Consider the following 24,275-nt stretch of genomic DNA (forward strand, 5'->3'; position numbering starts at 1 on the left):
CAAGAACATCTCCACTGAGAAGCACTAGCCTTGAAGGTAGAGGCAGTGACTGTACGGCACCGCAGAGACAGCAATATTACAGCATGCAATGAACTAGAAAAATGCTGCTCTTCTGTAGGTGGATGAAAGTTTTCATATGGACACAAACCAGCTCAGCTTTTAAAATGCCACGGAAAAGACTCTAACACCATGGCTGACTATAAGTGGTACCCATCTGGGAGAAGGAAAAACGGAGGCAACTCTACCAGACTCCAACTTGCTGTAAAGAAAAGCATTTCTATGTGGCTGGAAAGCCACTAACTTGGTACATAACTGTCACATCTTCCCAGTGACAGCACAGAATATCTTGCCAGAGGTAGAGCAGCCAAGCACTAACAAGAAGACTCCAGATGTTCCCCTCCAACCACTGCTGAAGGCAGCAGGGCAAAATCCTTCCTTACAGTCAACTTATTCGCCTGTTCCCCAGAAATGTCAAAATACTTACGAGGCCTTGCTCTCCCCCTCTCTGCCATGGGAGAGGAGAGAGAAATCAAAGCTGTTACGAAAATGAATGTTTCATGCATCAGCTGTGTTTGTACTCAAACAGCATCGCAGACCCCAGGAGCCGAATGGGGCACTATTACAACAGGAGGGATCTCTGTGCAGCGTATGTGTCTCTCTGGGCACAGAAGGAAGAAATCAAAGCTCTCCAGTATGTCGGGGATACAGCACATTCAGGCCTTAAGTTTACTATAGGTAACTATAGGACTGCTGCTTGTGGGGCCATGCACTAAGAAGAGGGGATTTCTAAAGAAGTGAAAAATGTGGAGCCAGCAGAAGTGGGAAGCAAATAGAGGTTGAAACAACTTTGGATGCCTTCCGGAGAAGCCCTGAAAAGTTGAAACTTTGGCTTGTTTCCCAGGCTCTTTGGAGCCAGCATCCTTTTCTCTTTTTTTCCCTATAATGTTGGATAAGATGAAGACTAGACCAAGAGAGAAAAAGACATGTCAGAAAAAGTCCTAAAACAAACAGGGAGTGTGTAAGAGGCAAAGTGAGAGGTCTCTGTGGAAGATGAGACTACATTTTTGTGTATTTTGAGGATGCAAGAAAAGAAAAAAAAGGAGGAAAAAGACACCTGGTTAAAAATCATCAGTTGCCCCCCAGCATCCTAAAATGCAGGGTCAAACAAGTACCTCATAAATCTTAAATTTCCTGATCAGGCAAAAGCAGTTAGAAGGGGGAAAGCGTGTGGCATGAGAAGAGCTGGCACAGTAACACCACAAAAAAACCCCACCAAACCCCAACAAAAAAACCAAACCACACCCCCCCACCCCAACAACACTCCTCCTTCTCTTCACAGTTGTTTTACTGAGATTTTAAGAGTGCAGCAGAGGGCTGGGCTAAACGCAAATGGTTTAGATAACCAGAAAATCCCCTCATCACTAACTAGTGCCTACAGGGTTGACTTGACTTGTGGTGACTCTGGCTGAGGGTTTTCTGTTTGTTACCTTCTTTGGGCATAAACTGGCTTCTTCTGTGCAACACAAAGCGCGGTGGCAAGGCTTTGGGCTTAGACAGCAATGAGAGGCAAATAAACACAGGACATAAAGATCAAAGTTGCCCATGTGAACTATACGGTCATCTTGAATCTCGTTGCCTTCAGAGAGCTCTCTGCTTCCCTCACGTTCAGTGTTCAGCCCTACAAGGAGACCGGCATGCACTGAAGGAAGATACACAAGTGAGTGGGGGTGAGATAATCTGTCTCTTTCAGTTTACGTCTCATCCTGATCGCTAGTAATTGAGCCCCAAAGCATGAAGTTTAACATCCTTTTCAATATTTTTGTTGTGAATAACAAGAATATCCAGATTTGTTCACATTATCCTCAGGAACACACAAAATATCTGAGTCGTGCCAAGTTCTCGTCTTTAAATAACTTTCCATGGCAATGAGTTCTACAGCTGTTTATAAACATATTATACGTATACCATCTCAATTACACAGAGCATGCAGGCACTCTTCTGTATTCTCTATCCCTTCTAAACTTCCCAGGCTATGGTAAATTCTCTAAGACTCAATGAGAATTTCTAGCACCCTCTAGGGAGAATCAGACTGGCATATTTGACAAGCCTTCCCATCTCCTTTCATTTTATGCTGTGACATGAAACTTGGGTGTTGCAATCAATACTTATCTGCTTTGCTCTAGACTGGTTTTTATGCTGCGATTACCACTGTAATAACTGAGCTCCTTTTTGAGCAAAAGTGGGTATCTTTAGACTGTCAGGTGGAATTTGGGAAAATCCAGACTGTTCTCTTCTCTATCAAACGGCCTGGCTGGGCTGAGGCTGGGGAAGTTGGATTGGGAATGAGATACCTGGCAGTTTTACACAAGTTTCACACTCTGTAACTGCTCTAGGAAAACTGGATTGTTTGCTCCTCAGCTGGTTATGCACAACCAGTAAAAGCCTCAATTGTTTGACCTAGAGCTGAGTCCCAATCCCAAGGGATCAATATAGCTTTGTCTCCCTGCCACAGCCTCTCAGGCTGCCATCACACATGGATACCAATATCATGGCACTTGCCACAGTGCCCATGAGAGAGGCCCTTGGGGAGGCTTCAACCACCAATGCCTTGTGGGAAAGGAGCAGAAACATGAATAGGACTGTTTCTGTTGAGTACAAGCTTCTCAAGACAGGAGCTGCCTTTTTCTTCTGTGTTTCTCTGCCTATCCAGGACAACAGGCTTGGCAGTGACATCTCCGGTAACGCAAAGACCTTGCAACAACTCTCCATGTTCACATTGCTGCTAACCCAATTCACAAGAGGCCACTCTTTAGGTTGAGAGGGAGTTTATTGATAAGAATGTGAACATACAAGAATCTTTATTTTTCCCAGGAAGCTCTTTTTCGGTCAACCAGGCATTTAGCATGGCTCTGAATAAGATGGAGAGATGAGGAATGATAAACGTTAAAGCCTCTGGACTGTGATCTCAGCAGCTTATGGGTAGGAAGAAGTCGCATTAGCCTGAATAAACATAAGTCAAGAAAGACGTGAAGTAAAACTAAGATGAGCTCAAAAGCAGGCACTGCCTACCACCTGTAAACTATCTTACTGGATTCTTTTCTTGGCTCTGTTAGTTGTTATCTTGGTGCACAGTACAGGGAAAACAGAGCATCTCCTAACATAATGAGCCATAGATGGGAGGGCTGCCTGAGGAGGCCCACCCAGAACCTGTCAGCATGATAAATGATACATGGCCCTGTGCTGGGACCTTGTCCAGGCTGTGGTGCAACTACTGGAAATTTGATTGGACTGCATTCAGTAAGGAAAAAATAATCTATACCTTTGTGGGCCACAGATCATATAGGTTATGAGTTAATATTAAGGAGAAGAAAACAACAGGATAACACCCACTCCTCATACAAAGTCACAGAGGGGAGAATCTGGGGTTTGTCCCTTTCAAGAAATGAGCGACTATAGAATATCCCCTAGTGAAATATTTCTAATGCTGACAAGTGCTAACTCACATCGTCTGTGTAGGAAATCATCAATAACTCATCCCCACTCTTAACTGAACAAATCACAGTTTCCTGACAAATCCAGTTCAGAGGGCTGCTACAGTCTTTTCCATGGTTTACCATCACGAGCTGGGATGGCAAAAGTCACAGGGCATGGCAAGCTTAATAAGCCTGCAGCTGTGTCCTGAATCACAGGAAAGGGATCGGACTATGAGCAGGGAGGTGCTGGCCTGTTGCTGGAAGCTGCAGGTCAACGATCCCAGAAGAGAGCTCTGCTGGCTGGAGGAGAAGAGCTAATGAAGCTGTTTTTGCTCCCAGGCAATGCCTATTAAACTATCCACGACTAGTTAGACCAGGTTGCCAATGTCCCACAGCGTAATAGCCTGTCGGATAAGGAAGAAAAGGGTCTGGCTGACTCTTTCCACCTGCTCGGTCAAAACCCAATCAGTCAATCATCCAAAGAGGAATGGAAGTGGAGAGCAGGGACTTGCATCCTTCCAAGGAATGTCATTCCTGCTTTCATTAAATTAAAGCTGATCTGTAGTGTCATTTGCCATGAGAATTATTAAAGTATTTTCCCCCTTACCTGCCTTCCTCCCAGGTGTCAGTGCTACAGTCAATAACCACAGCCACACTTCGGCTATCTCACAGGGTAAGGAGAGGGGTTTTTTTCCTATGGATTGCTTCAGAGCTTGGAGACTTAAGTTGATGTGAGAAAAATGCCTAGTTCAACTGAAGGACCAGCAAAGGAAGTGATACAGCATTTTATAAAGCGATTTTTTTAACTTCCCACATAGGCAGATGAGTGGTCTATGATCACTCCTGAGGCCCAGCAGCATTTAAATGAACTATCATATGCATCCCTGCCTTCTTTGCACTAAATAGCAACACCGCTTTCCCTTTGCATTTGTATCTTCCACTTCCCAGCCAACAAGAAATAAATCATTTCTGTAGTTCTAACTCAGGTAATTAGCCAACAAACACTATTGATGAAGTCCACGAATGAAAGAAACAGCAGACAAATTCGCTAATGAACTCCTTGAGGAGAGCGCACAAAGAAAAAGTAATTTGGCCCTCTCGCCCCCCAATGCTGGTTTAATTTCACAACCTGTCCATTCAAACCCTCCTAGACAAGCTCAACAACACTCGTTCTTCCAGTTCTGCAGTCACAAGTTTAATCATGAAAAAATCCAAGGAAAGAGATATATTTTAGAAACCTTTACAATGATCTAAAATAGCTCTTTGATGCATAGCAGATGTCTTCAAAACTAGCATAAATAGAGCAAAAATGCCTTACAGTTCTGGAAAAGGGAGATTCCAAGATAAGACATGTTTCTAACTGCAGCAGCTCTGGCATAGTTTTGGAATATTAATTGTCAACCTCAAGGAAAACAGTTAAAAGAAGCCCTTCTGTCCCCCATTTTGGGACAAGTGCCTTATTGGGCTATATGCTTGCTACTCAAAGACCTCATGTCTGCCTGAAAGCAGTTCCTCTGTACCCATAAAAGATAACAGATGGATTGAGATGGGGAAAAAAGAGAGAGAACAACAAGCAGTGAGCCATGGAGGTGACAGACTGGGGAGTGCCTGCCCTTCATCCCTGGCTCTAGTTGGTTAGGAAGGGGGTGCTTGGCAAGCTTCACTGTAGAGGCGAGGACTGAGGATGGACTCCAAGGGGGTCAGTGAGATGGCGCTGAGGGATGCTAACAGGGCAACCCCTCTGAGACACACAGCACGGCAGAAAAAGTACGAAGGGGCATTCTGGGAAACTGAACAACAGACCCAGGAAAACTGAGCCTGGGGGTCAGTCCCAAAGCGGGGATGGGATTCCCCAGTCCTTTTGCTCACCAGAGGGGATAGCCAGAATGAAGATTTGCTCTGAGGAGCCTTTTTAAATGGGAGAAAAGAACTCTGTAATACCATGGAGTTGGCGGTACAACTGGAAAAACACAGAAAGCACTAAATGCAGCCCAAGTGATGAGTCAGGACAAGAATCTTCTTATTACTGCTCTGAACAATGCATCTCGTGTACCAGGCCTTAGTTTTCATGAAGATTTAAGCTAGCATCCTTGTAACGCCCTTAACTTGGACAATGTTAGGCTGTGCTCACGGGACAGGTAGGGAGTGTCTCCTAATTGAATACAAGAAAGAGTTAGATGGAGGACTGAAAGACTGATGCAGCAGTAAGATGGAAGATTTGATATGAAATATATCTTAAGAGGAGAGATGCCAGAGCTAGAAGATTCTATATACATAATTAAAGGTGAAAAAAATAGGTTCTATTTCCCTATATAAGCAAATGGCACAGTCATGCTTAATACTGAAAATAGCAGGAGAGGAAAGTCAGGCAGTGACGATGATACCACAGAGGAATAGCGCTCCCCTCATACGCTCTGCTCCCCCCAACTCTTCCTGGCAGTCTTTCCCCATCTTCCCTCTTCTGGTATTGCAAGAAATGGGCCAGAAATACAAACTGCATTTCTGGCTTTCATATACATGAAAGCTCAGGAGGACTTTGATTTGGCTGAAGGGATGAGACCGGAAATCTGAGTAACCCCAATCTGAACCACAGGCCCCAAATCCAGAGGCTTCTGGATGCAGCCCTTGGATTGAGCTCTGTTCCAATGTGTCATTCTACCTTTCTCTCTCCAACCTTCTTTCTGCAATGCTCTCCCCTTTTCTGGCTGCTGAATTGCAGTAGATAGCTTGGCTGTCTGTAGCACATGCAGAAAGCTTGTACTCTGCCTACCTCAAACCCTCTTTAACCCCTTACATATATGAGAATATCACAGAAGACCATTCATATGGAGCTAATCAATGCTTTCCCCATGCATTTTAGATGAAATAATATCTTACGGCAAAAGAAATCAGGTAAAGTTCTTCTCTCCTCAAAGGATATGATACAGGGGAAGAGAAACCTAGCTCTTGTTCCCATCCTACCGATAAATCTTTAGGGGGTGAAGGTTTCCTTGCAACCCAAGCTGCTAACCCCCATGGAGTCTGACTACTGACAGGATGTTCTTCTTCCAAGCTTGCCACGTCCTTGAGCATGGAAGGCACAGTTAGATAGCAGAACAAAGCTGGTGAGTACTTTATTCTGTCTCCACCCTGCTTTTCACTCATCTTGCAGATCAAATGCCTTCTTTACTCACCTCACAAGACACAGGAAGACTGTCTGCCAAAGTGGAGACTATATGAAATCATCTGTGCCACCGTTTGCCTCTCCCTTTTAAGGCAAATCAGCGGGAAGCAAATCCCATGGTCTTCGGAAAGAACCGCTTCTACATAATACCTAAACAGAAATCCTTTCCCCTCTCTCTGGCACCAGCAGTGTTTTGTCTCCACCACTGTGCTGTGCATTACCAGCAGTAGAGATCTGGAGAACTAGATGAAGACCAAAGCTAGAATCGCAGGTCCAATTCTGTAAAGCATCTACTGAAGTAATTTCATTTGTTGCCTCCCATTTGTAACCTGGTTATCATGCCTGGGAAATCACGCTGCAAAACAAGCTTGCAGTGCATTTAAGATTCTTGCCACTTTTTTTGCAGCTGCCTGTATTGCTACTGAAATTTTCTATTGATGTTGGAAGAGAAGGAAACTACGGTACAGATCACAAATCACCAGCGCAGTCGAGTCCAGTTGAGTCTCTTACCTGTTGGGGTGAGGTGCCTCCAGGTGATGACAGGCTCAGGACGCCCATTTGCCATGCAAACCAGGGTCACGTTGCTGCCCTCATTCACGGTGATGTCCGAGGAGATATTGGAGATCTTTGGTGGAACTGTGAAGACAAAAGAAAGTTGGACCTCGTTACCCAGACTTCTGGAGGGCAGCCTATTTGACTCATTAACCAACCTACTTATTAAGCGGAGGCAGCCACAGACTCCTCTCACAGGCTGCACTCCTCATTACTACCTGGGTTTCTGAAATTGCATCAGAATAATATCTCAGAATCACAGAATCACTAAGGTTGGAAAAGACCTGTAAGATCATCAAGTCCAACCATCAATTAACACCACCATGCCCATTAAACCATGTCCCACAATGCTTCATCCACACGTTCCTTGAACGGTATGTACCACTGCTTCAAGGATCTGCAGGTAGAAATGGCCTTTGCTGCAACTGTGATGCTTTGCATTTGGACAGGTTTGGAGGCCTTCATAAAATAACCTTTAAGAACTTGCCTGACTGCCCCAAGGCTGCACGGAAGGAGTCGTCAGGCTCCAAGCACTGTCCCAGCTAGTTTTTACACTACAAATAGTCCCAGACGCAGTTCTACATCCTCCTGACTCAGAGGGTGCATTAGTTATTGCTACCTCCCATGGGCAGACAGAATCCATGTTGCAAGCCGGGACCCTGCTCTGCTGCTCACGTAACCAAATGCTCACTGGGAATTGAACCGGAGAGCTGCTAAGCTCATTTCTATTGTGACTGCCATGACGAGGTGAGAAGCGGGGATGTGCACCATGGCTAATGGGAATTTGCTGAGGGAAGGCACAACGGCGACAGTTGGAAGGTTTCTGCAACATCTTTCAGCCAAAAGGGATCCCCTGTGGGTGCTCGCAATAGGTAGCTTCTGGCTGACGGCACCTCACACGGCATGGCACAGCACCAAAAGCATGGTAGGGTCTTTAAAGATTCACAAGACCAGCCATGGCTTGAGCATTCAGGATCCTTAAAGACCTTCCAAGCTAACTGAGTTTGCATCATGGGACCAAAGTGACCACACTGGGACCCAAACAGGTACCTCCAGGTGTGGAGCATGCCGGTGTATCGGCCTCCAAGCAGACCAGGCTGTTGCAGTCTCTCCTCTCACATCCATGCCTTGCTTCCACGCTTCACACCCCAGAAGTGGTAAGGGAGTTTGACTAAAAAGGAATCTTCTAATATTTTTTTCTTTTTAATATTTTCAGCTTCCGAATTTGTGTGTAGCGAGGAATGAAACAACATCATTTTCTGCTTTGCTTACCACGGAGTAAACAGACAGCAGCCTCCCCTTCCCCCTCCTTGGCAGGAGAGGCTGATGGTCCTTTTGAGGCAAAGCTGCCTACAAGCTAGGTGGGGAAAAGGAAATGAAGCCTGAAGAGAGCAGCTCACCACTTCCAGTTGTGTTACTAGATTCATGGGAATATTGTTTACAACCCACAGCTCATTAGCCCTTCTCCGTAGGCCCCAAACTCATGGACAATGCTTCAGCATCTACAAGCATGGGACCCCCTTGGAGGAACAGGGGCTCCCGAGCAGGAACAGGACCTGTTGGACAAAGTGAGGCAGACATGTCTTTGCTGACAGGCTCATTCACCTAGGCAAGGAGGGATTTGAGCTAGGCACGTTGGGGAAGGATTGCCATAATCTGGGCTGGGGGCCAACACAACAGGGAATGCTTTTGCACTCCCCTTGTGAAAGCAAGACAGCTGGGGCCTTGTGCACCAATGCAGGTATCATGGTGAAAAAACAAGAGGAATTAGATGTTCACGCAGATTCGCAGCACTATAAGCCCGTCGGGATGACAGAGCTGTGGTGGGACAGCTCTCAGGACTGGCAGTGCTGTGCGGGATGGATACAGGCTTCTCAGGAAAGACAGGCTGGAAAGGCCAGGAAATAAGGTGTGCTCTCTGCAAAGGAGTGGCTGGAGTGCACCCAGCTCTGGGTGGTGAACTAGCTAGGAGCTTAGGCGTAAGGATCAGAGGATATCACAGTGTCACCCCTGTTAGTTGGTGTCTGCTCCCAACCATTTGATTAAGAAGAGGCAGTGGACAAAGACTGCTTTAGCCAGATAGAAGAAGCCTCACCATCACAGTCCCTGGTGAGGGACTTCAGCCACCCTGATATTTGCTGGAAGGGTGAAAGTGCTGGGCTCAAGCAGTCCAGGAGATGTGGGGGCCCAACAGCTTCAGCATGAGTTAGCAGCATGCCCTTGCAGCAAAGACCTGGGTTCTATTAGCAAGAGTGTAGCCCGTAAGTGGAGGGAAGTGATTATATCCCTTTATATGGTGCTTGTTAGACAGCATCTGAAGCACTACATCAGCTTTGGGCTCGCCAGTGCAAGAAGGCCATTGATATACTGGAGCAAGTCCACCGGAGGGCTCCCAAGAAGGTCAGAGGGCTATAGCACTTGATGTACAAGGAGAACCTAAGAGAGCTGAGTCTGTTCAGCCTGAAAAAGAGAAGGCTGAGGGGAAATCTTGCTGGCTACAAATAGCTAGTGGGGAGGTGCAGACAAGACAGAGGCAGGCTTTTCTCAGACGTGCACTGTGAACCGCGAAAAGCAGCAGACATGAGCTGCAACACGGGGAAAATTCTGACTCAAGATGAGGAAGAAGCTTTTACTTTGGGGAGGTCAAAGACAGGAACAGGTTCCTCAGAGAGGTGGTGGAAACTCCATCCCTGGAGATATGCAGAACTTGCCTGGATGAGGCCCTCAGCAACCTGCTCTAATTGGCAGGAAGGAAGGAGAAGGGACCTGGGAAGCTGGTTTGCTGCTCAAGAGCTAGACTCAATGGCTGATCAACTCATGGTGAAGCAATCGAAGGAAGACACGTTGGGGGAACGGCTGACTGCACCAGGGTCCCCATCCATGGAGAGAAGGAATTTCAGAGTAGGGACACCTCCCTAGTAGCACAACACTGGGTAAAGCAGAGCACAGCAGAAAATCAACACCTTCCTCTCAAAGCAAAATCCCCTAACAAACACAAGCCCTGCTACATTTTACCTCGGTGATTCACTGCAAGCCATCGGCAGTGTGTCTGCACACGTAGGAAGAGGTAGGAGGCAACAGAACTTAACAAAATAAACATTGTTCGAGAACGCTGATGCTGTCAAAGAATTTGATCCCACCATATCGAGGGGTTAATGAGAGTTTCACTGACTGTCGATCCGTTTTGTGCCTCCTCCCCCTTTATCGCACACCTATTCTGCACAGCAAATGCCTGGCAGTACAAAAGAACAATCACACGGTGGTCTCGGAAAATGAGCAAGTACCTTTGCCAACCAACACCCCGAGACTGCATGAAGGGTGGCAGAAAAGAAATACCCCAGTTGGGAAATTAAATATCCTGCCTCCTCCAAAAGAAGCTTGTGGCTTCGCGTTTCACAGCACACGAAAGCAGAGAGGCAGCTGTCAGCACCATGCTGAGATCTGGCACAGCGCTGAGTCGGCAGGACTCAGAAACACTTTCTCCCTCTCCCTTCTGTCCCACTGATGAGGGGAGTCCGCTGTCTCATGGCTCAGGACAGGCAGAGCCATCGCTCCAGACAGCAGAGCTGCAGGCTGGGAGAGCACTGCAAGTTCTGGTGCAGAAATCCAAACTGTTGCTCTTACTACAGGGAACAAAGCAACTCAGAGGGCCACCTCAGTCCTCTAACAACACAGCTACCTGTAGTACATACTGTGTTTCAGACCTGAGACCAACACGCACTGGAGAGGACAGAGGGGCTTAGTCTGGGGAAGAAAAAAACCCAGAGGCTTCTATTTTTGCAAGAGTTGTGTCCTAGCTGCTCTGTCAGGGGACACAAGGATGGTGACTTTGGAACGTCCTCAGCGCAGCTTCTCTGGAGTGCTGGCAAACATGGGTAAGTAGAACCATTGGCTAGAGCATGTTTTGGGGGTTTTATCTTAACCTCAAGGGGTTAACATTTGCATCAGGAAAAAAAGCCACGGAACAAACCAAGGAGGACTAAGCTCAAGCAGGACTAGCAGATGGAGCTGTAGGCCAGTCAGAGGTCCTAGCAGAACAGTGTGACGATGGCCAAAACAGTCAAGGAGAGAGCAGTGAAAACCACTACCAGGGACCAGCAGCAGAGCTGCAGTTATGACATGTGTACCCTGCCACTTTCCAAAGCCGTCAAGTCATTTTAGTTCACAGCGGATCAAGTAAACTCAGCAAATACAAACAGATCTGACCACACAGACCAAATGCCCAAGAGGAGGAGGATGTGTCCAGATGGTCATATCTGGCTTGCCACTTTTTCAGATGAGGGAGAAAAGGGCATCCAAGGCTGAAATCCTGTTAGGAGTATAATGGCTGGCTCCGTTCAGCTGCCACCTTGGTCAGAGGGCAAGGAAAGGCTGAGAGGAGGGGAAATAGGGCAGGAAATAATTTCCCTGTGAATTTAAAACCTGGTTTGGTTTCGTCTGCTTCAAATCCAAAGCTAGCTAGCACTAAAAATGACTGGATCTTAGTGGACAGTAATTTCACTCAGATAAAAAGTCAGAGACTTTTAATTTTCAGAGTGTCAAGCCAGTGTGTTAAAAATGCCAAAACTGTCAGCGCCAGCAAGTCAGCATTGCCTCCTTGGCACTTGTCATTACTTTGCACACACCTTTTTAGGACAGTCTTAAGATGAGAAGCTTTGACCTTATTATTTTTTTCCCGTGTGTGGGTTGTGTTATGTTTCCACAGTTCCCAGACTGCTGGAAAAAGGACTGCTGAGAATAAAACCTCCTGGGACCAGGATCTTCTGGGTGTCACAGCCACCTTTAGCCCAGCCATCTCTTGTTGACCCTCAACTGGAAAACCCTTTTGTGTCTGACCTCTCTGCACCATTACCACAGGCAAAACCACAGCCTGCAGACCCACAGCAGGGAAAGCACTACAGTTAAACAGTTCTTTCAGGCGTTTTCATATTCAGCCTAACAACTCCAGGGGAGACCAGGCTGCTGCTGGACCCTTTTGGCTCCAGGGACTCCAGGAAAGCACTGCCAGGCTCTCTGGTACTGCTGAAAAAGATAAAATCGCCCTATTTTTTCCTCCCTTTCAGCATAAATATAATATGGAGTCTTCATTACTCTGTGCTTAGGATCCTCCTGGATGGGGTGGGGAGCAGAGTCACGGACATGAAAGGAAGCACAGCATAGTACCCCACTTCTCCATTCCCAGAGAGGTAGGATACCCTACTCATGCCAGGGACAGCTTCTGGAGAGCTGGAAATGAGCTCTGAGAAGAATGGCTTGAAACTCACATACTTGTTTATTCTACATTTCATAGCTACAGGACAAGCCTGATGCCAGCTCAGCATCTCATCTTACATGCCACTGATGGTAAATAACAATGCCCAAATTAACCGGTAGCCATTCTTGAGAAGCTCACACTGGAAGAGCGGGTGGCCTGCAAGGCAGGAGCGGGACAAGGGCAGAGATGCTGTAGGGCACCCTGGGCTGGGAGAGCTGGGGGGGCTGCAGGGCAGGAGGGGTGCCAGGGCAGAGCCGGTGTGGGAATTCAAGTCCCAGGCAAGGCACAGTGACAGAGCTAGGTAGACAGGCTTGCGCAGAACCCGCTTGCACCAAGCCTGTTCTAGTTAATTGCTGTCAATCCTTCACTTTCATGACAACTGCAACTCACATTAATTTAAATAATAAGAAAGACTGAGACATGAAAAATAGAGCACGCTCCCTCAGCGCAATCACTGTTGCTCTCGAGATGAAAGCAAGTGATTTGTTTCCACAAAACATTACCGTGTCTCAAAAACACCCGCTACAGCCGTTATTACAACCAGGGTCCGCATACGGGAGGCAGCGAGGAAACCACAAACAAGAGAACACGCAAACATCTGCTGTTGTTATCCTTGCCTTTTATGACCAAAACCCTTCAGAGCTCAAAACTCCTTCCGAGATATTACCTGGGATCATGTGGGCAGGCTAGATCAGCTTTATCATTCAAGGCTATGGAAGTAGGCAAGGAGTGGTGCTACATCCCTAATGTCCTAGTAACAAGTCAGCCCAATGAATGGTTAAGAGATGTGAGTTCACATCCAGGAGGCCAGCTCCCGAGTACCGTCCCAGGAGTGCAACGGTGGATGGAACAAGAAAGCATCAAGGCCACCCTTGATGAAGGGTATAACCAGCAGTGTTTCGAGAGGTCTTTTGCTAACTTAGTTTATACTGGACCTGGCCATACAACAAGCTCATAAATGGTTCAAATACCTGTCTTTTGATGAGAGCATCTAGATGCAGCACAGGCACAAAGTGGCAGGAACGGGAACCACTACTTAGCATAAGCAGTACCTATATGCAAGTGGTACTTACAGCCATGGGGCAGTGGTTGCTGGCTCCTGCATTGGTTGCACTCTGCAGACCTCAGCGCAGGAGGAGGATGGGTTTGTGAGACAAGGGCAGGAAACACAGGACTGGGAACTCGAATCGGATACGGCAGGATGAAAAACACGAGGAGAGGGATGGGGAGATCTAGTTGGAAGATAGCTCTGAGCCCTCTAAACACACTCACACAAAGTTCGCAGTCAGATGGTCTCACGGCTCCCTTTGGGCAAACAAAGCTTTGCCCAAGATCCTTACATGCAGTCTTACACTGTGGGGCAGCTACTCCCCGATCTGAAATTACAAGACTGCTTAGCAGTCGGGTATTTTGTCAATAAGTCACAAAATACATTAAAAAAATAGAGCTCTTATTCCCACTCTACAGACCTAAGATACAGCAAAAGCTATTTAATCCCTCCAAGACACAGAAGCAAATAGTACTGAAAATAAGAAAGCCCATAAGCTCCATTTAAGTGCTCTAACTGCTTGTCCCAGGAAGGGCACCTTGGCTACAAACGGAGAAAGTCACCACAACCCCTTCCATATATCCTCATTAGTTAGTTGCTTTCTCCAGCCTATTTACCGTCCTCTCTGTTGGCAAGTAGGACCCCCATCTGTTGGAGAAAATTAAGACTCCCACCCACTAATCCACAGGAGCCCCTGGCTTTCAGGGCAAAAAGAAAACATCAGGAATTCTCTCCAAAGTCAAAGGAACTTTGCAGCCACTAAAGCCCTCCGCAGGTGCCTATCAATTAGCCTCAAGAGTTCTCATTTCCTTGTCCCCAGCTCCCAATTAACAGCACTTTGCAACAAAGATGCTAATAAGCCCCAAGGCAGGGGTAGGGGGGATGCTGACCATGGTATGGCCCTTGAATGCTTTAGAGCTGCCACCTTGCTCACCACAATTAGGGGTCCTTTCCTGGGGCAATTAATTGACAGCAAATTGGCCTCATTAGTCATTGTTTAGCTAAAGTGTTTAGTGGGGAGAGAGGGTCTGAAGAAGGGACTGAGCTGCTAAACACAACTAAATGGTTTAATTTCCCTCTTCTGTGTGCAGCAGGCTAATCACGGGTCTTTGCAGCCCTAACAAGAAACAGCTTGTTGCTGCTTAGGTCTGCAAAGGGAGCAAGCCGAGGGCTGGAAAGTAAAATCCAGACACCCTTTGGGATGCGGCACGCTAACGTTTCTGAAGACTTTGCAGACAAAACGCGACATGAGACCCAAGATGTGTTTTTTACGGTCTGATTCATGCCGCAGCCTCAGCCAGAGGGAGACGAAGCTGTCAACAGGCCGCAAGGGCAGGGAGTGAAGTTGTTGAACTTCATTAAAGAGAGTGGACTCTGAAACATCCTTCTGCTCTGCTAGGCTTGTTTCACCCTGCCAGTGCCTCTCTTGTCATAAAAGCTTCTGGGGAAGTAGAGGCAAACGTTGAAGGCTTGGTTTTGTTTTTTAATCCCCTGGGAACCGAAAACCTCTCAAAATACACTACAGTGGTTTTACAAGCTGTAAAAAAGGCTTCTTTCTATTGTCTGAAAGGGGGTGCCTTGCCATGTCTATCCCTGGTGGCCTTTAGGGAAGGGTCTATCCCAGCCAGAGCATGGAAACCACTTAAGAGATCTGCAGTTCCCAACCTACGTGTGCCCCGACACCGCTCTGCCCTGGCGTGGCAGATCTCCATCCGAGCATCGCTGCTGATGCCAAGAGGCAGGGCTGAAGGAGGCACAGGGGCTGCTAGCTCGGGCCTTGCGTCTCGGCCAGCTTCCCCCATCGTGCAGCCGAGCCTCTCCCACTGAGACGCCACGCAGGAAATTATTTAAATCCAGAAGGGGACTGCACGCATTGCACTGACTGGGAGCAGAGAAGCAGACAGGATGCTGTAAATCAAAGCCATGTGGAAAGCCCTCCCAGTTTGCTGAGCTGCGTAGCGTGTCAGAGCTCACCACATTTGAGAGTAAGAGCTGACAAGCCAAACCATTCTGTCCAAAGGAAGGCTCTGCCTCATCCAATATACAGTTAAGTGTCCGGATTATTTTTCCACATAAAATTGCATGGGAAACACTTCCAGTACGTTGTGTCCTAGCAGAGAGCAGCATGGAGTGTAGACCTGTTAGACTGTCCCATCCACGAGCTGTTGGAAAAGTTAGCACAGAACTGGGATCTATTGCTCATACTCATTCCCACTGATTTTATTTTTTTTTTAAAACTTGTCACCATGAAATTGTCAGCAGAGAAATTATTTCACTTCCTAGCCATGAGAGAAACAGCGAGAAAAAAATAGCTTAAGTCTCAAGCCAACCTTGTTTTTCAGTGCATGGATGCGACGTTGTGGGACAGGGATAAAAGCAGTGTCACTCCTGCCCCTAACCCAGCACCTCAGCTTTAAACCCAGACCCCAGCCTTTTACCCTAAAGCAGTCCCAGCTCCAAGCCTGAGCTGAGCCTTGGCCTGATGCTGATAGTATTTCCCCCACACCTGGCTTTTTGGTGTCCCCCCACAAGGTGATGAATCCACGTTTGTGGATCCTGATGCAGCCCAGGAGAGGAGGTTTTTCAGCTGCATGCTTAGCATGTAAAGGAAAGCACAGAGCACAAGCAATATGCGTGCCTGATATCCCCTTATCACCAGATTTGGATCTCTGGATATGAAGTATTGGTTCCTTGCTACAAAACTTCTTTTTCTTTTCTATTAACATATCAAATTTATGCCAGGACTGCAGTGATCCACTTATCTGTGGTTCATCTCTTTAAAGGACAGCTCTATGCATTTGCCACTTGTGTTGCTCCGGTTCTTTCCGCTTGTAAAACTGACTGCAAGCACTTCATGGCTAACCCTCCTAGAGGCCTGCTTCAAAAAGAGGACCTTCTTCACAGGACTTGTGTAAACAACAACAGAAGTGCTTGCCATGCTAATCCCCAGGGATTAACCCTTTGGAATGCCACCTAATCCCAAACACTTTAAGGACTACAGATGCCCACAGCTTTTGGTCTTTGTTTCAAGTGTGTTTCTCTATTCTCTTAGAACATTTTTTAAGTCTGGCAAGTATTTACTTATGGGACTGAAATAATACAAAATCTTTTCTTCTGCAGGTATAATCAGCCATCCTGGAAGAGAAATTCTGTGAGAAAAGTTATCCTCGGTGTCCAGGTCCTCCAAAGACATCTCTGACAATTTTGTTGAGAAAAACTTTTTCACAGAAACTTTAAGCATGTTGGATGTACATGGTATGCAGCTGAGTCCTAATATACAGCCTTTCTAGGGCTTGATTCAGAGCCCAGGGAGCTCTTCCTTTGATGTTAATGGCCTTTGGACAAATTCTTACACAGCAAGAATGGGTGATGTCTTCAAGGAAGTGTTGCAGCCAGAACAGGGATGCTTTATTAGCCAGTTGAGAGAAAAAAGCAAGATCATGGGTTTTTATCTGAGTCCCTGCAGCCCTTGGCTCCTGCCTGCTAACTCTTTCTTTGGGAACTAGTCTAGGGAGCACAGGCCAGGTATGGGAAGAAAGCACAGAGAAAAGCCTATGTCATTCCAGGGCAAGAGGTTCATAGGGGGTTTCTATGGGTTAGGAAGATGACTGGGATTTTCATGACTAGGCAAGCAGGGGAGGAAATTAATTTCAGCTAATCCCCCCACTCTGGATGAAGACGAGGTTGTCCATCATAGCTTTACGTGCAGCAGAAACAGAGCCAAAGTTTTCGTTTGTTTGTTTTCAGATCTTATGCTGTTGCTTCTGTTCAGCTCATTAGGGACAGACAGTACAACCAACAGAATGGCCTTCACGAACCGCCTGATGGACATCCACACACGGGCTGAAAAGACAAGACAGCTCTCTCCAAACCCTGTTCTCAGATCCTTTGGCTGCCCGTGGTTTATCCCACAGCCTCTGCAATAAGCCACAGGGCGGCGAATACAACGCTCTAAGTGTCTTGTGCATACCACAAACCCAAGGACCTGGCTCAGATTCAACTGAGACAATCAGCTTCCCAGTGACAAGCCTCTTGCTCAAATCAAATGCATGTGGTACATGCAAAACATCTTTTATTAGCAGGCTTTCCTTTCTTATGCATTGAAACGAGCAAAATGGAGCGGGACAGCTTGCTGTAACCACCTTTCAAGGTTGCTTTCAGGCTTATAGGGAAGCTGAAAGCTAGCGTAGCATTTTGGAAATGCTGGTTTTGCTTCCAGTCAAAAGTATAAAGAACAAAGCTAATAATCCCATACTCGGAGCTTTACATGCTTTGGCTAAAATTCACTCTTGTGTTAAGTGCACAGATTAGGAGATGAGTGTAAAGTACTGTACACCCTCCTTGATCTATAACTCTCAACTCAGGGCCTAGGAAAGCAGCCTGGTAAGAAAACACTGCTGTTTCCCCAGCAAGAGGATTCACTTTGTCCAATTCAGCAAGTGATGGACAATGTATAACACAAGCCACCATAGCTGCTTCACCGTGTAGTCATATCAGCAATCAGAAAACTAACGTCTTAGCAAAGAGCAGCTGCCTTTTCTGATGCTGAAAGCCTCACAAAAAAAAAAAAATTCAAGCAAAAATGAACCCAAACCAAATCCCCATCTCCAAAAAATCACAAATTTTGAATGTGAAAAAGACTGAAAGTGCAACTCCACATTTCTTCAGCCTGGGCCGCTCAGCACATTCCTGCATTGTCACTATTGCTGGATCCACAGATGGTGGCCTTCCCCAGCACACACAGTCATGAAATGCAGCTGTGAGACCTTCAATTGTTAGCTATTGTTGAACTTGGCGATAGCTGCAGCAGCGTATTTTCTAAAGGCCAGGGTGTTATCATCAGCCATCTGAGAAGGGAAAGCCAAAGAGTTCAAGGCAAAGAACCCCTTCTGTCAGAAATGCTCATCTACACAAGTCTGATCCAGCAGAAAAGAGGAAAAAAACAAATACAGTACTCCTGAAGTAAAGGCGTCTTCGAACAAAGTAAGCAGCTGGCTAGAGCCGAGATGTGATTGTGGTGATCTCCTTCCCACAAACCAACCGAGAGCCAAGGTTCCCTGGGGAGGAGAGTTCCTGCTGTCCGAGGTTCCCTGCCAAAAGAGAGTGCTCTGGATTTGTTCAGCCATGTGCAGCAGCACCTTGATGTCTTGGAAGTTTCCCACTGTTCCCTTTTCCAAGCTTTGCCGTGTGGTAAAGATGTGCTGTATACGTGCAGACAACCGCAGCGGAGGGGAGGGATGGATTCCAAGAGCTTTGGTCTGTAAACACATTACCGGTGCCATTTCAATTAAAGGAGAATCTCTCCCAGACTGCCAGGCATGAAACTTATTCCTTGTAGCCTGCAGCTTTATCAAGACACATAAAAACACTGGCTGTCCCTCTTCCCCCAGTGGGGTTCAAGTCTGCCCTCTTCAAAATTGACTGAAGTTTTTTGCTGGTCTCTCAGTGTTAGCAAACTGAGGTAATTAGCACATTATATGCTAGGATTGCAGAGAAATGCAGAGGATGAGAGCCTCGGGTACTCAATTTCCACTGGAGCTGAGCGGGATTACCCTCCCAAATTGTTCTGAGAGGTCGGGAGGAGGCTGGCTGTCAGATGCCCAGGGTTAGCTATAAATGCAGGTGCCTACAAGAAAGAAGCTGCAAAATTTTGTAAGAAGTTTCAGAATAGCGAGTATCAAATTGAGAAGAAATAGGTAGACATTGTCCTTTCAGGAGGATGAGGTTACATCCGGAAAAGGTCTCCAGCACTTTACGTTGATTGAGACAACAGCTTTACAGACAACTTTTGTCTAAGGTTCTGCAAGCAAATACTCCCCACCCCATAAATCCAGTGCCACCGGCCGGAGAGCAGGAACAAGGTGATCTTCCCTGCTGATCAACAAAGAACACTAATAAAGAACTGTAAATACTCCCACCGCAGCAGGGGATCAAAAACTAAGTCCAACGTAAAACATAAGCCCTGTGTCTCTGCTGTAACAGCAGATCCACGCCTGAGCACCTGTAGTATCACCTGTAGTAGGGTAAGCAACACTATCAAAAGGTGAAGGGAGCAATAACTTTGTGAAAGACTCTGTAGGTCTGGTACTCCAGGTACAGTGATTGTTCTGCTACACACTTCTGCTATAACCTTGTGTAAGTCACTCCACCTTTCTAAGGCTCAGTTCCCCTTCTCACTCTTAGGGAACTACTATGTGCAAGTTGTACGGCATGCCCAGTGACTGGTACCCAACTGGCATCACGAGAGGTACCATGCCTTACCATCTACAGCTCCAGCTGGTGAGTAGGAGGAGCAAGGGAGGAATATCTGCAAAGCCTTAGTCTGTTAAAGGGAGTTTCTTATGAGGAATTATCATGCTGAAAAATTCCTTGGCACAGCAAACCCAAGACAGACCTTTCCACAGGCAGACAAAACAGGCCTGATTCTTCACTGCTGGCATAAAGTAAAGATAAAATAGTCTTCTACATGAACGGGAATGCAAAGGAGGCGAGAATCAGCCCTGCAGTTCATAAACCCAAGGGAAAAAGCAGGACCCACTAAACATTGTGCAAACAGAAAAAGGAATACAAGTGTAATCAATATAGTTAGGGATACTGATGGATGATAGGGATACACTCATACACTTTCTGTTCTGATGGTCATGATATACTGGAGTCTGCAAAAATGATTTCCTTAAAGTACAAAGAGTGATAAAAAAAATAAAGAAACTTTGCATCGGAACGCAATGATGAAAACTCTGCCAACGCTTGAGGAAAAGCAAAGATGTAACCAAGATGGCATCACACTATGGATCAACCTGCCAATGGATCGGGCGCAGACACTGATGACAAATAGGCACAAGGGATGCAGCGCAAATACGGTGTGACACTATATCCTGGGCATACGCTTGATGTATGGAGGATTAAATGCCGCACACACACTGTCCTGGGTAGATTGTTATCTAGCGCTGACAGGTACCTGAGGGATCTGTCTCTTTCTTTATATACTTTGGCAATTGCCATGCCAACAAAGGATTATGGGATTGGGGGGGGCAAGAAGGAGAGATCATTTGCTACTCTGTTTAACAGAGACTTCATCCTCTGGGGGGATTTTGTCAAGATGCTGGATTTCTTCTTAAATGATATTTCTACCTGCCTATACACATTTGGGGTTGATGGGCTTTTCTCCTTTCTTCTGTCCCTGTGACACAACAGCTCGCTCTTCTGGAGTCCCAAACCAACCTCAAAGCAAACGTTGCTTCTGCAAGTTGGTTTTAAGACTGTTGCCCTCAACCCCCGCCCCCACGCATGCTGCAAAGGCAAGACAATAGCTAACGTGCTGTAAAGCCCAATTCCTTTCCCTCTCTGGTGAGCCCTCTGATTGATGGCTCCGTTTGTCAAGAGAGACAGACTGTCTTGAGTGTGAGATAGCTAACTATCACCTGGGGAGACTATTAGAGGGAGAAGGAGGGAGAGACAGACAGAAAGACAGACGGACAGAAAGAAAGGAAAGCTGAGGAGGGGGAAAGAGGAAAGGAGCGACAGAAGAGGGTAGATGAGAGAAAGACAGTAGCAGTTGATGAATTAAGTTGTCAACTTTGGCATCACCTGTGTACCTTGTCATGACAACAAATTCATTGAAGCTGAAGCTGCACTGCGAGTCCAGAGTGAGAGAGTGCTGATGGAAGGAAGAAATAACAGCCCATTTAAAGACTCAGAGCAATTTATTAGTTACCTCAGGAGGGACGTAGTGACAGCGGGAAAGGAGAGGTGCTTCCCTGTCATGCTGGGCAGGAAAGCTCATTTTGGATTCAAGCTGTCCACCCAGTCGTGCTGCAGAATGTAAAGAGATGGACAGAGACAGAAACCTGGTTGAAGGAGAAACATAGGGGAGAGGCTCGCTGGGGTCCAAGGGGAACAGGGCAGACGCATGCCTTTGTGTAGCGTTGTGTGCCTCGGGCCATCCCTTGAGGTGTTGTGGGAAGATGTTGAGAACAAATAGCCAAATACCCCTGGTGTGAGAGGAGGCAAAGGGCCCTGAGCACGGACAGGATCACAGGGCCGAGGGAACGTGAAGGAAAGCAGAGATGGAGGCCGCAGCTCTGGCACAGAGGGGTGCTGTGATGGGAAGCCAGGAGGAAGATAAAGCCCTCTGCTGACTTTGAAGGTGGAAGCAGGGCACTGAGATGCAAACAGCTTTGGCTGGCTGTACCGGGGAAGCACTGCACTAAGGTGCTTTCCTGCAGAGCTGAGGAGATTGTCACTCACATGGTAAAGGATCCTGAGCACTTCTTACAAGAGGAGCTCACAGGCTCCTGCCATCCCCCAGAACTCCAGTGAAGTCTGTTGGATGTGACTGAAGAATGGGAAAACTAACAGTACGATGCCCTCACCTGCTGCCCAGCCAGCAGAACGCAGAGCCCAGAGCCACCCAAACAAGTATACACTTGTATATACACCCAGACAAAGTATACACTTTCTCTCCCCCTGCTACTAAAACTTCCAAAATTGAACAGCATTTGCCCCAGCTGTTTAAGAAATGCATCTACCTCTTTACTCCCTTCTCTTCTTTACCCCAACTCACAGGGGCTTCTGCAGCCCCTGTGACCATGGAAGATGGTCAGCTCCTGCCAAAAACTCTCTTGTATCAGCCACAGAGCCTAGGAGCTGCAGAGGTTGATTTCCAAAGCAACCCGAGACCCCCTGTGACCTCACCCAACGATGTTTACATTTATGTGACGAGACGTGTCCACTGACCCTTCCTTGGAATGAGCTGATCTTAACCAACTGCCAGGCATCGCACCAAGAAAGAGAAGGATACCACCTGCTCTGAGATTCATTCCTGCCACAGCTTCTGCTGCTGCGTGCTCCACTGATGTCCCAGGCTTGGACAGAGGGGAAGGAAGGAAGGAGGAAGGAAAAAACCCAAATTCCTCCCTCAGGCAGAAGTATTGGAGGTATTTCCTTCCAACAGGGAGAAATTCTGACTCAGCCACACGAGTGGAGAAGCTACTCTTTTCAGCTTGAGTGAAACACTGAAGACTTAGAACTGTCCAGGGCATTTGGAGAGTTTGGGTAGAAGTGTCTGTACACATGTATAGCATTTGACAAGTCCATGCAGAGAAATAATATGTACGGCATAAAACTATCATATGTGGATATCTCACTGTGTGTATATACATATAAAATATATACACACTTAGAATGTGCATATATGTATAGATACATATATACTCATATATGCACATATACACATACTACCATTTGCTGCTAACGCTCCAGGCATCTTTGAGAGCTCTCATTTGGCTGGTGGTTTGTAAGCTGCAAAAGAGCCACGACAAAGCTGTCCTGACTGGGTTCCCCTGAGCTGTACAGTGTAGCTCTGTTGGCTGCCTTCAATTTGATATCAAATGAGAACAGGGATCTCACTGAGCTGAGCTCCATTCTGATCTGACCGGTCCCCAAATCAGATCAGCGGTAGTGCCCTCAGGCTCTGGCACTGTATTAAAGTTGAGGGCTTTAATCTGCTTCACCGTTTGCACAGTGGAAGCTGTGCTTGGCCTGCTGGGAAATTACTGGTATGTCCCTCATTCGAGTAAAGTGGACATTTCTCTTCCAGGAGTTGTGATCTTTGGGTTCATGTAACTTAGTTTAAATGACCTAAACCGGTGGCTTCCAACCTTTCTCATTCTGACGGCACCTTGCAACTTCCCGGGGAAGGTACACGCACCGTATAGTGAATGTAACTCTTCTGACAATAGGTTTGGTTCTCCTGAAGCCCACAGTCTTCCTGGGAGTCACAGACTGAAGGGGGAAGACGACTCGGTGAAGAAACCAGGAGTGAGAAGGTAGCGTGGTGCTCAGCTGAGTCTGCAAGCAGCCTGCAGCACAGCTCTGCGAGGCCTGGACACCCATCCGCATCCATCACACTCCCTCCAGGGAAATACCACATCTTCCCCATGGTATCACCGCAACTGGGGTGCATCAAACACAGTACAACCATCCGGTCAAAAGAGGGGATTATCCCACCGTATTCAGCATTGGTGCGTCCTGGCCTTGAGTACTGTGTGCAGTTCTGGGCCCCAGAACCTTTGAGAAGGATGTGAAGGCCCCTGAATGCCTCCAGAAGAGGGCAACAAAGCTGGGAGGCATGTCCTGTGACGAATAGCTAAGGACTTTGGGCTTGTCTAGTTTGGAGAAAAGGAGGCTGAGGGGTGACCTCATTGCTCTCTGCAGCTTCCTGAGGAGGGGAAGTGGAGAGAGAGGTGCTGGTCTCTTCTCCCTGGGATCCAGTGACAGGACACGCGGGAACGGTTCAAAGCTGCACCAGGGGAGGTTTAGACTGGACATTAGGAAGCATTTCTTTACTGAGAGGGTCGTCAAACACTGGAACAGGCTTCCTAGAGAGGTGGTCAATGCCCCAAGCCTGACAGCATTTAAGAGGCATTTGAACAATGCCCTTAATAACTTTTCGTCAGCCCTGAAGTGGTCAGGCAGTTGGACTAGATGATCGTTGTAGGTCCCTTCCAACTGAAATAGTCAATTCTATTCTGTCAGACACCTGACATCTCAGTTTCTTTTCCTCTGTCCTGATGGTACCTGTCAGGGCATCTCTTCTGCTCTTCCAGTTTCCCCACAAAGGTGAGTGGTTTTTTTTGGTTCTTTGCTTTTGTTTGGTTTTTTTTGAAGCGGAGAGGGGTTGGGAGAAGGAGAAAGCCAGACTTAGGTTCCTGCTAGGATGCCATTGGCAGCCAGAGAAAATGGGGAACTAGAAGGGTGGGTTGAGGAGCAAGACTGCCTACAGAA

At 47.0% G+C, this 24,275-nt stretch overlaps 1 protein-coding gene across 1 annotated transcript in view; it reads right to left on the reverse strand.

Annotated features, from left to right (window-relative positions):
- Positions 1-24,275, reverse strand: part of LSAMP (limbic system associated membrane protein) — a 317,263-nt gene that overhangs the window by 105,687 nt on the left and 187,301 nt on the right. The window contains exon 3 of the mRNA XM_059815770.1: positions 7,147-7,272. Coding sequence (XP_059671753.1) covers positions 7,147-7,272 — 126 coding nt within the window. The remainder of the gene's footprint in view (positions 1-7,146; positions 7,273-24,275) is intronic.

This window comes from Gavia stellata, chromosome 1 (assembly GCF_030936135.1).
Source record: "Gavia stellata isolate bGavSte3 chromosome 1, bGavSte3.hap2, whole genome shotgun sequence".
NCBI lineage: Eukaryota > Metazoa > Chordata > Aves > Gaviiformes > Gaviidae > Gavia > Gavia stellata.